Source organism: Podarcis tiliguerta (assembly GCF_965153285.1).
Source record: "Podarcis tiliguerta genome assembly, chromosome: 8".
NCBI classification, from domain to species: domain Eukaryota; kingdom Metazoa; phylum Chordata; class Lepidosauria; order Squamata; family Lacertidae; genus Podarcis; species Podarcis tiliguerta.
In genome coordinates this window covers 79,396,167-79,412,378 of record NC_139541.1, presented here as the reverse complement: position 1 = coordinate 79,412,378, position 16,212 = coordinate 79,396,167, and the positions used below count along the sequence as shown (strand labels likewise).

At 41.8% G+C, this 16,212-nt stretch overlaps 1 protein-coding gene across 1 annotated transcript in view; it reads left to right on the top strand.

Moving 5' to 3' along the window:
* Positions 1-16,212, top strand: part of ARHGAP35 (Rho GTPase activating protein 35) — a 90,813-nt gene that overhangs the window by 21,662 nt on the left and 52,939 nt on the right. Inside the window, exon 2 of the mRNA XM_083454716.1 lies at positions 7,858-11,752. Coding sequence (XP_083310842.1) covers positions 7,916-11,752 — 3,837 coding nt within the window. The 5' untranslated portion in view covers positions 7,858-7,915. The remainder of the gene's footprint in view (positions 1-7,857; positions 11,753-16,212) is intronic.

Below are 16,212 nucleotides of genomic sequence, written 5' to 3'. Positions count from 1 at the left end.
GCCACTGTGGTGCAGTGAGAAAATTTACGACTCTGTGAGGAAATCCTTTCCCCATTGTTACGCATACAGTACGGGCAGTGGACTGAAGCGGCACCCCTTGCGCTGCTGTGCTTCAGGGTCATTCAGCGTTTGCTTTATTAAAAGTGATTTTCAACAGTGTGTAATTCTGAACACTAAAACCACACTAAGCTGGAAGTTAGCATTAAATATAAATAATGCACATGTTTGCAGCAACAAACACCCCTTAAATTAGGTTAATTTGAGGGTATGTTTTAAAGAGAGTGCTGAGTTGGGCTGTGCTTAATTTTGCATAAGAAACGGTACCCAGCAAACAGGGAAGATAATTTAGTTGCGCTACTTGCGGCAGGGAAGCATTACTATACCAATAAAACATGCTAATGTGGGGCTGTATTTCTTGTACCTAATGCAGGGTTAACCAGGGTTCACTCTAGTATTGTGTGGCTTCTTTGTTAACTAGCTTTCTGTGCTGAGGAGTCCCGCTTTTCCTCTTTTGCTTTTCTTTCCCCTTTTTGTTGTTTATTACGTTGCATTTTCTACAACTGTGATGGGCAGACAAAATCATCACGATTTGGGTGGATGAGGGCAACATTCAGTGAGGTCTGTGGGCCAGTTCTTGGAAGTGTTGAAGGTTAAATAGTGGAGATGTGGATCATGAAAATACATTTGTTTGTCTGTCTAAAACAGGGGTCAGCAAACTTTTTCAGCAGGGGGCCGGTCCACTGTCCCTCAGACCTTGGGGGGGGGGGGGGGAGGCGGACTATATTTTTTGGGGAAAAGAAGGAATTCCTAAGCCCCACAAACAACCCAGAGATGCATTTTAAATAAAAGGACATGTAAAAACACATTGATTCCTTGACCATCCGTGGGCCAGATTTAGAAGGCGATTGGGCTGGATCTGGCCCCCGGGCCTTAGTTTGCATACCCATGGTCTAAAATGTGCCCTTACTGATCAGGCGACCAATTTTATATTGATGCTTCTAAAAACTGCAGGGTACCATCCCAGAAAAGACGTATTCTCCTTTTCATGAAGGAATGCCTTTTCTAACATGGTACATGTTGCCACAAACACATCAGCTAAAAAGTGTGCTTTCTCCTTACATTGATTTGAGAAATTTGATCAAATGATCGGTTAAAACTGCATATGATCCACTAAGGCTTGATCTTGAAAGCAGTACACATTAGGAATGCATGTGGCCTATGATACAAGCCTTTCTTTTCTCCACTAAAATGAAGAGAAGGGCTGATAACAGGCTGTGGAACTGTATATACTGGGTTCTAAGTACAGTGTTACCTCAGGTTACATACGCTTCAGGTTACAGACTCTGCTAACCCAGAAATAGTGCTTCAGGTTAAGAACTTTGCTTCAGGATAAGAACAGAAATCGGGATCCGGCAGCAGCGGGAGGCCCCATTAGCTAAAGTGGTGCTTCAGGTTAAGAACAGTTTCAGGTTAAGTACGAACCTCCGGAACGAATTAAGTACTTAACCTGAGGTACCACTGTATATGCATGGATTTCACACTCTACTGAATTGGCATTTTTTTATTCAAAATTTTTCTCATAACTTTATCTGGAGCTGCTTGCTTGTCTGGTAGGGAAATTATTTACTAGATAATTAATAGAAAATTGAAAAGTGTGTCTGTTTTACTGATCGAGAGAACAGCAAGAATGGCAACACAGAGAAAAGCATTGAGATTGTGGAGCAGGAGGAGTGAGTATGGAGCTGGTTGTATGGCTGTTATATGTTGCGACTCCTATCTTTATTGCTTGTAATGTCTTTTGTTCCTAGTTTTAAAACTTTACTTGGTAGGAAATTTGCAGGCATAGTCCTATATGTTTATAGTTTCACTCTTCGAAACATAGCAGTTCACGTCCAGTTAAAAGAACAGCCAGTATTGCGATACTCCAAGCCACAGGGCTTCATTAAGTACAGTGGTACCTCGGATTAAGTACTTAATTCGTTCCGGAGGTCCGTTCTTAATCTGAAACTGTTCTTAACCTGAAGCACCACTTTAGCTAATGGGGCCTCCCCCTGCTGCCGCACCACCAGAGCATGATTTCTGTTCTTATCCTGAAGCAAAGTTCTTAACCTGAGGTACTATTTCTGGGTTAGCGGAGTCTGTAACCTGAAGCATCTGTAACTTGAAGCGTATGTAACCCGAGGTACCACTGAACAACATATTTTAGCAAATGCTCATCACCCATAGGTAAAGGGATTTCTGACCATTAGGTCCAGTCGTGACTGACTCTGGGGTTGCGGCGCTCATCTCGCTTTATTTGCCGAAGGAGCCGGCGTACAGCTTCCGGGTCATGTGGAACCAGAGCAGCGCACAGAAATGCCGATTACCTTCCTGCCGGAGCGGTACCTATTTATCTACTTGCACTTTGACGTGCTTTCAAACTGCTAGGTTGGCAGGAGCAGGGACCGAGCAATGGGAGCTCACCCCATCGCGGGGATTCGAACCGCCGACCTTCTGGTTGGCAAGTCCTAGGCTCTGTGGGCGACTAAAGTTTCAGTGGTGGTGAAGTTCAGTGTGTAACAATGTTTTTTGTTTTAAAAGTTGTACTTAACATGGATTGTTTACCTGGCCAGTTTCCAGATCAGAGATACTGCTTGTTCATTTGTATCATCAATTTGTTGCACGTGTCATTTTGCTGTTCTGTTGAATGAAAAGCCTCCCACAGGTTTTCTAGTGCTGAGACAGCCCCCTGCTGCCTTTCTCCTCAGGCACTTGGGCATGCCAATTTGCTGGTTTGTTTTGGTATCCTCCTGCTCTCTTTCCAACACCAGCCGTCTCAGTCTTTTCCTACTCTGGCTCTTAATGCTTTCCATTATGGTTTGCTTGCTTTCAACGCATCACAGGAGTTGGAACTTACTAGTATTTGATGCCTAGTATGGAGAAGACTGTTCTTAAGTTTATCTTTGGACTTTGCCATGCGATATTAGCTGGATTTGCTGCCATGTGTCTTCTCCATAGTTTGCCTGGTGACAAATCGTTTTCTGCTTTTATGTGAGCATTTTTCCCTACCTGTAGTGTGTTGCAGGACACATTATTTCTACTACATTCCAATCCATCTGTGTTGGCTATGAGGACCAGCTTCCATAAGTGGCATAGTTGTGCATCTGTGCAGGCAGCCCACTGAGCTTGCTCTTCAGCTTGCTTCCTACTTCTCACTCTGACCCAGGCACCAGTGGTGGTGAGAATGATTAGCCCTAAAAGCCACTGTCTGCTTGCTCATTGGCTTTCTGCGTAGCAAGCAAACAGGTGGTAGTAATTATGAGAAAGAGAAGCATCAGAAACAAGATTTGAGAATAAGAGTAGGGTTGCAAGATGCTGGGCTTGGTTTCATAGACTCTTAGAGTTCGAAGGCATCTTAGAGGTCATCCAGTCCAACCCCTAATCGGTGCATACAGAATGCAACTACAGCACCCCTAACTGCGCATCATTCCCTTCTCCAGGCTTAAAACGCCCAGTTTCTAGATCCCTTACCATCCTGATCATCAACCTTGGACACACTTCAGTGCAATGTTCTTCTTAATGTGTCAATGTTCTTCTTAATGTGTGGCACAAAGAACTGAGCAGCAGCAAGGAGGTGCCATTTTACATAGAAGTGCCAGGATTTATCTGTTCTTTTCATTCAAGAATCTCTTCCCATAAAATATCCTAGAGCAACTTGACAACAAGTATCAACAATAAAACATTTATAAATAGAATTTGAAGTACAATACAGACTGGAATAAAAATGTTTGGAATAAAAATGTAAAAGGCTTGTTGGTTAAGAAATATTTATGTGTGTATATTTACATGGAGGAGAAAGCTGCTGATCAATCCTGTGCCATTATCTTTCTTGGACAGCAGCATGAAAGGGAAATAGATAATCAGTCTTATAGTCAGGGTACTACATTGTACACCAGTAGGATCTGATTCTAAGGCCCCTAACCCCTTATGCTGACACTGTGATAGATGTTGTCCTGTGTGAGGTAATGTGTATAATCAAGAATGTTGCTTGTGAATCTTTTAAGTTCAAATTTGAGGTGCCAAGCCCTGAAAGTTGTATGCAAAAAACTATTCTTGGTCTGAGCGCCATTGGCTGTAAAGATGCCTTTAACTGCTAATGCTAATTTATTATGAAAATTCTAGTAGAATTATGTTCTTTCAGGGTTGAGAATCTTGTTGTCTATAACTTTATATGGGAGAAAAGCCCAGCCCAAAACATTCCAGCTGCACTGAATGAACTTGGACTTGGTAGAAAATCTTTGATTTATAACTGTAAAATGAAGATAAAATATCCAGTTGGCTGTAGATTCAGAGCAGCTCTCAGTTTATAGTACGTGTCAACTTCCTCTATCCCACTTTTTTTGTAGTAGTCCAAATACTTAATCTGGTGACTCAGCTATTTTTTTTAACTACCTCTTAGAAAAGTTGAATGCACTTAAGATCAAATGTTCTAGGTTTCCTTTTCTAACTCAAGCGTACAATAGCATTTTCAAACGTACAGCAGCCTTTTGTCTTGTGTAATTCATTCCAACTGAAGAACTAGTTAAACTACATTATTCAGCCATCAAAGCAAAGGATAATTTATACTGGTTGCGGATTCAAAGTCCACATTCTCTAAAAACAGGCATGTTGTAACTATGAAAGCAAGCAATGCCATTTGAATGCCTCCCCCCAAATTTTAAATGATAGTGTCAGTTTTAACATGTCACTAAAGCAGTATGATTGAGACTGCTGATTGTTTTGTAATTTAATTTAATTTTTGTTTCATTTTTTATAAGAGTATTTTTAGGGTGCCTTGTAGGGATTAAGCCTCCCAAGGTGGATTATGTAACAGTATTTTAAATATTTTTAAAGCACTAAGCAAATATTAAAACAGTTCTGGGAAGAAAAGAGCCACTTAAAAGCAAGTAGTTATGATGCCACAGTAATATTACTTAAGAATTTACTTGGGTCTTTTCACACTTTTAACTGATTGTTATCCTATTAGACTGAGCCTGTGAGTTCAGGGAGTTCAGTTCATCCTCCTGATGAATGGAATCATCAGCTGTTAATCTGGTACCATTCTTTACATTAAAAAAAACACCAAAGATGTCTTTGGCTTGGTGCGTTTGGTGTTGACAACATTGTGTAAATAAAACATTAAATATGTTTGAGTAGAGGGAGAGTAAGGAATGTATGCTTGTAGTAGTAGTTTCATTATTTCTGCCTCTCTAAGGCTGTGTTTTAAGTAAACAGCTTTTCTTGCTGTTCTCCAGGACAGAACTTTCTCACTCTCATTGTTGGTGATGGACTATTTAAACGGAGTTTTGTAGCGAGGTGGCAAAGAGAGTTTATAGTTTGCGGACATGCGGCTAGTATCCACAGACCACATGGTGTGGCAGTTAATAGGTAGTTAGGATGATTTCTCATTCATTGTGATTAGTGCTTGGTTAGTAACCACTGCCAGATAAACTGCAGAAAGTAGAAACACAGTTGTCCATCTAAACCTTTATTGGCATAACCTTTTGCCTGATGGGTAAGAGTGGCTCTCCTTTTCTAAACTAGCTCATCTGCTCAGCTTTCCTTGCGAATTTGTTGTTTCAGGAAATCTGGAAGTGTTCCCATACGTGTCCTATGTCTAGAGCATTTAAAATCACCCCAAACAAGAGATACCTAGATGCACTGATAAATCTGGGCTGAGTAATGCAAGAATTTTTCTCCCTCAAGGAAACATTTGGAGCATTTTGGGAATATTGCCAGCTGGATTTTGCAGTAGGTAGCAATTGCCAAAATTCAAGTGTTGCTAAAATCCCCAAATTGTCACAGTGGAAAATATTAAACTGTAAAACTAATCATGACTGGGGACTTCCAACATTTTAAAAAGTAACCAAATCCCAATATTCTAACGCAGGTAATGAGCAGTTGTGGTCCATTGCAAAGAATGTTGGGTTTGGGGGGCTTCAGTTAAAAGTCCTCTTGTGTTTTAGTGGCCTTGGCCAATAAGTTCCTCATGGATGCAGTGGCCATTTAGTTATTTTGAAGATGAGCAAGAAAAACTATTAAGGCAACTTACACACTTAAAATACTATTTTTTTAATTCCACGTGTCTCAAGGCAGTATACAAAGCCTATATATGTATATTTGCTGGGGCGGGGGAGCCCCTGAAATGTGACAGTGACAGAATATATTGTTCGTTAGAATGCTCACTTTGTTCACAGCTGCATTGATTTCTGTTTTGTCAATTGCTATGGTGCTTTGGATACTGCCTAGAACAAGTGTTCTGACTGCACCAGTCGAGCTTTGGTACATAGTTCAAATTTTTAAGCTTCTCCTAATAACATGAACAAATTCAAACAACGAAGTGATAGTCCTCTTGCAAGGGCTTGCTGACCTTGAGCAATATGAGTAGACAGACATTGTGCAAATGGAAATCAGAATACTTAAGGGTATGCTCTTTCCCTGCCAGGGCTTCTGTGCCTCCAACAGCTTTCCAGCAGGTGAATGTTCAACAGGTCCACATTTGCCCTTTTGATGCCAAAGAAAGCATCAATTGTCAATTTCTGCCTGTCAAAAAACCATTCAAAAGCACAGGACATTTGCCAAGAGAAGGTGACTTCAATATTATATGGGATAATTGTCCACACAGCTCCTATCTTGTGTCTCCATGGTCCCCACTTCTGTCCCTCATTATGCTATCACTTATTTGTGACCCCCAATGCATTCCCCTCCCCCTACAGAACTGGCGGAAGCAATGAGAGACAAGCAATGGACTCATAGTACAAGGCTTATCTCAAATGGAGCCTCGGTCCAGTATACCTGAAGGAGCGTCTCCACCCCCATCGCTCTACCCGGACACTGAGGTCCAGCACCGAGGGCCTTCTGGCGGTTCCCTCACTGCGAGAAGCCAAGTTACAGGGAACCAGGCAGAGGGCCTTCTCGGTAGTGGCGCCCTCCCTGTGGAACGCCCTCCCACCAGATGTCAAAGAGAACAACAACTACCAGACTTTTAGAAGACATCTGAAAGCAGCCCTGTTTAGGGAAGCTTTTAATGTTTGATGTATCACAGTATTTTAATATTCTTTTGGAAGCCGCCCAGAGTGGCTGGGGAAACCCGGCCAGATGGGCGGGGTATAAATAATAAATTATTATTATTATTATTATCCATGATGCTTCCCCGCGTTAAAACAGGGCTGCATTGTAGAGGCTGCGGGTGGGGTTTTCTTTTTGCTTCGTACCATGAAGAAGAAAAAATTCTTGGAAGGGTCAATAGAGCTACTTCCTAAAAGCTGTATGCAAGTCTTTTTCCTTTCCATCCTTCCTAAAATCAAGAGAGCTGCACAAGCAGCTTTGGGGGTATTGCATTGTAGGGTCTTCCAAGTGCTTCCTCTTTCTTCCTGGTGCGAAGCAAGAAGGGCAGCATTCCTGCCTATAGAGACAGTGCCTTGGAAGCTGTTTGTAATATAGAATACTTACTAGCATTACGGTTTGCACCCCATAACAGTGGACCCATTTCCTTTTCAGGAAAGAAAGGGGATGAGGAAAAAATGCCTGTGGAATCGACTGGCCCCCCCTTATGCTTCTTTTAAAATGAGAAAGGATATTAGGGCTGTAAAGACGGTTGTAGAAGGGGTGTTCTTTACTTGTTTCCTGGTAGTGTGTGTGAGAGAGAATTCCAGGAGCAATTTTCAGAACCCAGCCTCAAAGGCAGTTTCTACTTTAATATTTGTCTTCGTAATACATTTAAAACGTAACTTGTCTTTTATCATTTTATCTCATGTTTGTGGTAAAGATCTTTCTTAAAACTATGCTAGTGCTGTCCCTTTAATCATCCTAAGACTGTCTTTGTTTTCTTTTCTCTAGGGGGGAATGCTGTCTATCCAGTGCTGAGGATCAGTGACAACTGAGCTGCTGATGGCGCATGCAGCAGGGAAATAGCCACCTTCGCTGTCCTGGAGATGATTCACCTGGATCGCCAACAGCCACCCAGTCATTTTTGATATTGCATGGGAGTGCGGCAGACTCTAATACTCTAGGAAGAAGCCGAGTGTGGCAGGATGTTTGGATGATGATGATGGCAAGGAAGCAAGATGTTCGCATTCCCACCTACAACATCAGTGTGGTGGGGTTGTCTGGGACAGAGAAAGAGAAGGGGCAGTGTGGCATTGGGAAGTCTTGCCTGTGCAATCGGTTTGTACGGCCCAGGGCAGATGACTTCCATTTGGACCACACTTCGGTTCTCAGCACCAGTGACTTTGGAGGAAGGGTGGTTAACAATGACCACTTCTTGTACTGGGGGGAAGTTGTGCGTTCTCTGGAGGACTGTGTGGAATGTAAAATGCATATTGTGGAGCAGACTGAGTTTATCGATGACCAGACTTTTCAGCCCCACCGCAGCACAGCCCTGCAGCCCTACATCAAAAGGGCGGCTGCCACAAAACTCGCGTCAGCTGAAAAGCTCATGTACTTTTGCACTGATCAGCTTGGGCTGGAGCAAGACTTTGAACAGAAGCAGATGCCAGATGGGAAGCTGCTGGTGGATGGCTTTCTCCTCTGCATCGACGTCAGCAGGGGTATGAACAGGAACTTTGACGATCAGCTCAAGTTTGTTTCAAACCTGTACAATCAACTCACGAAAACTAAAAAGCCCACCGTGGTGGTTCTGACAAAGTGTGACGAAGGAGTGGAGCGGTACATTAGAGATGCGCACACTTTTGCCTTAAGCAAAAAGAACCTCCAGGTGGTGGAGACGTCCGCCAGATCCAATGTGAACGTTGACTTGGCTTTCAGCACTTTAGTGCAGCTGATCGACAAAAGCAGGGGCAAAACTAAAATTATCCCTTACTTTGAGGCTTTGAAGCAGCAGAGCCAGCAGATTGCTGCTGCTAAAGATAAGTACGAGTGGCTGGTGAGCCGCATAGTCAAAAACCACAATGAGACTTGGTTGAACGTCTCACGGAAGATGCAGTCCTCGCCTGAGTATCAGGATTATGTGTATCTGGAAGGGACGCAGAAAGCCAAGAAGCTCTTCTTGCAGCACATTCATCGCCTCAAACAAGAACATATAGAGCGCAGGAGGAAGATGTACCTTGCCTCGTTGCCCCTTGCTTTTGATGCCCTTGTTCCAGACCTGGATGAAATAAACCACTTGAGCTGCATAAAAATGGAGAAGCTGCTGGAGACAAAACCAGACTTCTTAAAGTGGTTTGTTGTTCTTGAAGAGACCCCCTGGGATGCCACCAGCCATATAGATAACATGGAGAATGAGCGCATTCCATTTGACCTGATGGAGACCATGCCTGCTCAGCAGCTCTATGAGGCCCACTTAGAGAAGTTGAGGAACGAGAGGAAAAGGGCAGAAATGAGAAGGTCTTTCAAAGAGAATTTGGAGACTTCCCCTTTCATAACACCAGGAAAACCTTGGGAAGAAGCTCGCAGTTTCATCATGAACGAGGATTTTTATATGTGGCTTGAGGAGTCTGTCTACATGGATATTTACAGTAGACATCAAAAGCAAATTATAGAGAGGGCCAAGGAAGAGTTTCAGGAACTGCTTTTAGAGTACTCAGAACTGTTCTATGAACTGGAGCTTGATGCCAAACCAAGCAAGGAGAAAATGGGTGTCATCCAGGATGTGTTGGGTGAAGAGCAGAGATTTAAAGCACTACAAAAGCTGCAAGCTGAACGAGATGCCCTGATCTTGAAACACATTCATTTTGTTTACCACCCAACAAAGGAAACCTGTCCCAGCTGTCCAGCTTGCATAGATGCTAAAATCGAGCACTTGATAAGTTCTAGGTTTATCAGGCCATCTGATCGCAATCAGAAAAACCTGCTTTCGGATTCCAATATAGATAGAATCAATCTAGTCATTCTTGGTAAAGATGGACTTGCACGTGAGCTAGCAAATGAGATTCGAGCTCTTTGCACAAATGATGACAAGTATGTGATAGATGGGAAGATGTATGAGCTCTCCTTGAGACCTATAGAGGGTAATGTCAGACTTCCTGTTAATTCTTTCCAGACACCAACATTTCAGCCGCATGGTTGCCTCTGCCTTTATAACTCTAAGGAATCTCTGTCTTACGTTGTTGAAAGTATTGAAAAGAGCAGAGAGTCAACCCTTGGCCGAAGGGACAACCACTTAGTTCATCTTCCTCTGACTCTGATTCTGGTCAACAAGAGAGGAGATACTAGTGGAGAAACACTACACAGTTTAATACAGCAAGGACAGCAGATTGCCAGTAAGCTACAATGCGTCTTCCTCGACCCTGCTTCTACTGGCATTGGATATGGGCGTAATATTAATGAAAAGCAGATCAGTCAAGTTCTGAAAGGCTTGCTGGACTCAAAGCGAAACTTAAATCTCATGAGCTCAACAGCAAGCATTAAAGATCTGGCCGATATCGACCTTCGGATTGTCATGTGCTTGTTGTGCGGAGATCCTTTTAATGCAGATGATATTATTCTACCTATTCTTCAGTCCCAAACCTGTAGGCCTTCCCAGTGTGGAAGCAGCAATTCTGTCTTACTTGAATATCCCATAGGACCACACAAGAGGCGTATAGAACTCTCCTTGCTTTCATACCATTCCTCTTTTAGCATTAGGAAAAGCTGGTTGGTCCATGGCTACATTTTGTTTTATTCAGCTAAACGTAAAGCATCTTTGGCTATGTTACGTGCCTTTCTTTGTGAAGTGCAGGACATTATCCCTGTTCAGATAGTGGCACTCACTGATGGCTCAATAGATGTCTTAGACAATGATTTAAGCAGAGAACAGTTAACCGAGGGAGAAGAAATTGCCCAGGATATAGATGGAAAGTTTACAACCATACCTTGCAGTCAACCTCAGCATAAACTAGAGATTTTCCATCTGTTTTTCAAAGATGTGGTGGAGAGGAAAAACATCATTGAAGCTACCCACATGTACGATAATGCTGCTGAAGCATGCAGCACCACAGAAGAAGTGTTCAATTCACCCCGGGCTGGCTCGCCTCTCTGTAATTCAAACCTTCATGATTCAGAAGAAGATATTGAGCCTCCAACCTACAGCCCTTTCAGAGATGACACATCCATGCCCACTTTGTCCAAAGATCTTTCTAAACTTTCCATGGAGTTGGAGGGGAATGATGGTCTTTCTGTCTTTTCTGCCATGAGCACTTTCGAAAGCAAGTTGAACAACAAAGTACCTCCGCCAGTGAAACCAAAGCCCCCTGTCCACTTCGATATTAAGGGGGACCTCTCCTATTTGGATCAAGGGCATCGGGACGCACAGAGGAAGTCCATGTCTTCAACCACGTGGCCGCCTACAGATGGCTTTGACCCTTCCGATTATGCGGAACCCATGGACGCAGTGGTCAAACCAAGGAACGAGGAGGAAAATATCTACTCTGTGCCTCACGACAGCACCCAAGGCAAAATCATCACCATTCGTAACATTAACAAAACCCAGTCCAACGGCAGCGGCAACGGGTCGGACAGTGAAATGGACACAAGCTCCTTAGAACGAGGCCGGAAGGTGTCCATCATTAGTAAACCAGTGTTGTATCGGACAAGATGCACGAGGCTTGGGAGATTTGCCAGTTACAGGACCAGTTTCAGTGTAGGGAGTGATGATGAATTGGGGCCAATTAGGAAGAAAGAAGAAGACCACACTTCCCAAGGATATAAGGGAGATAATGCTGTCATTCCATATGAGACGACTGATGAAGATCCAAGGAAAAGAAACATCTTACGTAGCTTGAGGAGGACAACAAAGGTAACTTAATACTTTCAACGTGTTTTTAATTTTAATTTTCAAGGTTTTTTACTAAGATAATCAGGGTTACAAGACGAGTTCAAACATTCAAATTGTATGAAATACGGACAGCTCTCTTACTTATTCAGCAGTCTGTATATGAGAGAAAATTGTAAAGGATGCCATCAAATTCTTTCCAGAGTTTATTTGGAAACTGAAAACAAATGTGCATTTTCCTTTTCATTTTGGTTTTTTTAAAAAAAAAATTTCTGATGACCTTTCCTGATCAAGATGATAGATTAGATGTGTCTGCTTTATAAGGGTGGAAAATGTGTTGTAATGAAAGGTTATAAATTGTTTCCCCCTTTACATTCCATTTTTCATTTTCAACTCCAGCTTCTAAAAGCAAATTGGGAACAAGTAGCAGCTGATTCCTTCTTATGGAGTAGAGAATTTTGAAGAACATTTGTCTGGCATGCAGTGTGAAGCTTGTGTTTAAACTTACTGTTTGGGAGCTTCGTTGTTGTTCTAAAATGGAATGACTTGAAATATCCCATCTAGAATGTGCAGAGAAGCCAGTCAAACAGCAGCTTTTAATCTTGTAAATAGGATATGTGGAAAGCTATTTTTCATGTAAGATTTATCTCTTCGTTTCAAACTTTTCTTTCACTGAGTTATTTTCTTAATTTGGGTTTTTTCCATTACAACACAAACAGCTACTGAACAGAAGTAGGTTCATTTCTTTTATGCAAAGACTTTTGTCTCTTTAAACAATGTCGTGACTGCTTTGCAAAACAGTGGTGATTTCATACTTGCAGCAGCTGTCCTCTTGCCAGCAGGGTATACTTCTCTTCATTGGCATTAGAGCCCTGTTCCTGGAAGAGAAAAAAAAACACAAAGGCAGACTGAACTGGTAAAACCCCTTTTGAGGAAGCTTCAGTAGTAGCTTAGAGCTTTCTTTTTCTTGCAGGTTTTTAATATATTTATATATATATTGCTTCAGAATTCTGTAATGGCATAATACAGTGGGAGCTGGAAATATAAAAAGTTAAAAGCCTAATTTCCTCTTCCTGAATCCCATGATGGTTTTCTGCATCTCCCAGTAGGAAAGCAAATGTTAATAAGAAAGAATGTGAATGTCGTTAACTCTTCTGTTCTGGTGTAGACTGTGTGTGCATACCACAGCACCTATTTGAACTCCCAGTAAAGAGAGAGTAGACTTGGACGTGCAAAGGAGAGTGCAGTTCAGCCCTCTAAGCATTTTCATGAAGCGTAGAAGCAATATGCAGAAGTGTTAGCTTACCCCTCAGAAAACAATCAAAAACTCTGACTGGAATGCATTCAAAGGCTGAGGGGAAAGGGTTGGGAGGTGCTAACCTACTGCATAGCCAGCAGAGGGAGCACAAGTTAACTGCCAGACACAACTTCCAAAGCTTAAAAGCTGATGCAAGAACAGTAAATTGAAAGCTTTTGTGAATTTCAAGCCTTGTTGGCAGTACAGAGAGAGCATCTCAAATACCTGCTTAATAGAAAAAAAGACAAATAGGAGGAGAGCTGTACTTTTAGGGAATAAATAATGGAGTGGAGTGGGCTCTTGGTGGCATCTCACTTTTTAAATAGCATATTCATTCAAGTTAGGAGTGTTAAGATTTGAGCTCCTAAGGAAGGTATCAACAGGCAACTTTCTCCATGGATCTTAAAACATGAGGCTGTTCAGTGTTTGCATGCTCTGAAAAGCAGCCTTGTTTAAGCAGCAGCATCTACTCACCAGTCTGCTAGGAAAGCCTGGAAGTCAGCACAGACATGCTTTCTCATCACCCAGAGTGGTTTGTAGCTTCAGCGACACTAACAACTATGCAGATCTGCAAGTGATAATCACAATAAGTTTAATGCTAAGTTTGATAACCAAATAAGGTTGGTACAGACATACAGTACTTTAATTTTTTTTTTAATGAATAGTTATTCCTTCTCAATGTGTTGTGAATCGCCCTGAGATGTGTGGATGAATGGCATTATGCAAATTTAAATAATAATAATAATAATAATAATAATAATAATAATAATAATAATATAATAAGCTAGCATGTCAAGCAGTGTTAGAAACTGAGATACGAAAGCTAGGAAATAAATGGCACCTTAAACCTAGGTTTTGGGCGCAGCAACAGAATGTCTAGATGCACTTTTTTATAACAAGCAGTGCTGAAAATGAATGAACTGCAGCTAAAATATGTTCATTTTTCGCATGGTCTAGTCCTTCCCCTGCCCACCGCCCCAATATTCTTAAGAGGGTCTCTTCTCTAGTCTTCAGAGAGTAGCTGGAAGTGGGAGGAGGGGAGAAAAAAGCCCTCCTTTCCTTCCACTCTGCAGTTTTAATCTGAAATCTTAGGCACAGTACTGCGCCCAGAGCTGAGAAACTGCTCGCATTAATGAAATTCCCTATCACAAAATGCACTTAGAACAATGGGAGTTTTGAGCACTGGTGTTCTGCATTTCCCTCCCTCCAAATTCTCTACCTCAGTTGGTACTTAACTTAAAATTCTCCCCCATCTTGCTTTGCTGGGACCCTGGTCCAAAGCATACACAGCAACAGTTGCTTTTTATAACAGAAAAAGATGTTGAAAGATCTATTCACAGAGCTCCCATCTCATATGTAGTTTGACTCTGCATCTTCTGCCTCAGTGTCGCATGTATTTTCACTGTCAGTCTAGAAAGTGACTTAAATTTAGCAGACATCTTCTGAGTACATTTTTGTCTTCGAAGAGCAATCTGCAGAGCTTAGGCTCCAAATTCTGCAGATTATTTTCTTAACATCTCATCAGATAGTACAGCTTGCTCCAGGGCAGATTATATTACTTGTACTTCTTCAAGTGTGTTGGAACAGCAGCTTTCTTTCCTGGAATCTTAGATTGTCCTAATGGGGCAAAATGTCTGTCAGGAGTGCAGAACCTTTTTCTGGTTAATGGGCCAGATCCTTAGCTCCCTACCCTTAAAGGGGAAAATTTTACAGATGGGCAGGGCTGCTTACCTGTCAATCACCTGTCAATTATTATAGTGTTGTTGGGTGATGTTGCACTTGGAAGTCCCAAGTGTTGGGACTTCCAAGTGCAGCTCAGGACTGTTCCCTGCAAGGATTGAATACTACCCTCCTGCCCATCAGATAATGGCACCCAGTGACATTAGCTGATGAACAAGTTGGGGATTGTTTAAGGAAAATTGCCTTGTAGGCCAACTTGGACCCCTTATGATCATGAGTCATTTGTGGGCTGGAGGTTCCTCATCTCTGGAGTAAGTACATGTTCACAAACTCTTGGAAGGGATATGTTGGTAGAGATGATGGCAAAGTCTCAAATTGTAAGCTTGGTCTGTTCTCTGGCTTAATTTATTCCTTTGTACATTTATCAGTGATGCATTGCATCCTTAACATCTCAGCTGTGTTCTGTTGATATCTTTACACTTTCCTCTTTTATGTATTTGCATTTCCCTCCCCAAAAAACATTGTCTATATTTGCACTAGACAGTGTTATAATCTTACTATAACACTGCCCCTGCTACATGGGTCGATTCTTAAGTGCTCTATTGCCTCCATCAGGTCCCTGTATCACAGATTTCTTCTTTTTTCAATCACATTGATTTTTTAAAAAGTTTTTTTTAGTAATAAATCTCTTCCCCTTTCTATCTGCATTCTTAGGCTGCAAGTTGAGTAGCTGACTCAGCATATGGTCTTAAGCCAGTTGTGTACAGAGACAGTAACTTAATTTTATCTAGATTTCTCTGTTAATGGCAACAAAATAATACTGCATTTTTACAATGAACTATAAACTGCTCAGTCTAGTAGGTCAATCGGACTCCGCTATTGATCACAGCAAGAATGTTACCAAATTTCACTGTTCCAAAATTAGCTAATTGGCTATGGCCCAGATCATTATTGAAGCAGGTTTGTAGCACACCTTCCCATTGGCACTAATTGATCCTCATGTTGGCAGTCTCATTAAGTTGACCGTGAAAGCTTTATTTGGATGCTTAGCTCACTTAATCTATGTCAAGATAGTGAAAACCCAGAACTTCGACATTCAGTTTCATCCAAAAAATATTTTAGCTAAGAACATTTATAACATAGAACAGGCGTTTATTTCCTTTTCTGTACTCTAACCCTGCTGAAGATAGTTCCTCCTACTAGAATGTGTAAAACTAAGAATATAGTCTTGAATAGAATGTCTCCTGGAATCATTCTGCATTTTTTAGAATTATGTCATCGTAATATGCTGATTGCACAGTGTAGAATGGTAGTTAAACTGGGTTTACAGCTCCCAGTTGTCTGACATGCAAGTCACATCTATGTATTGGTTATGAGCTTCACTGTGTGAATTGCTCTTCAGAGTACTTCTTGAAATTGTTACGAAGTGATCTAGTGTCCTCACTGCCCATGTTAATACATAATAAGTCAGACCTTCTGCCTTAACCATAGTTTACTGTGAACCACT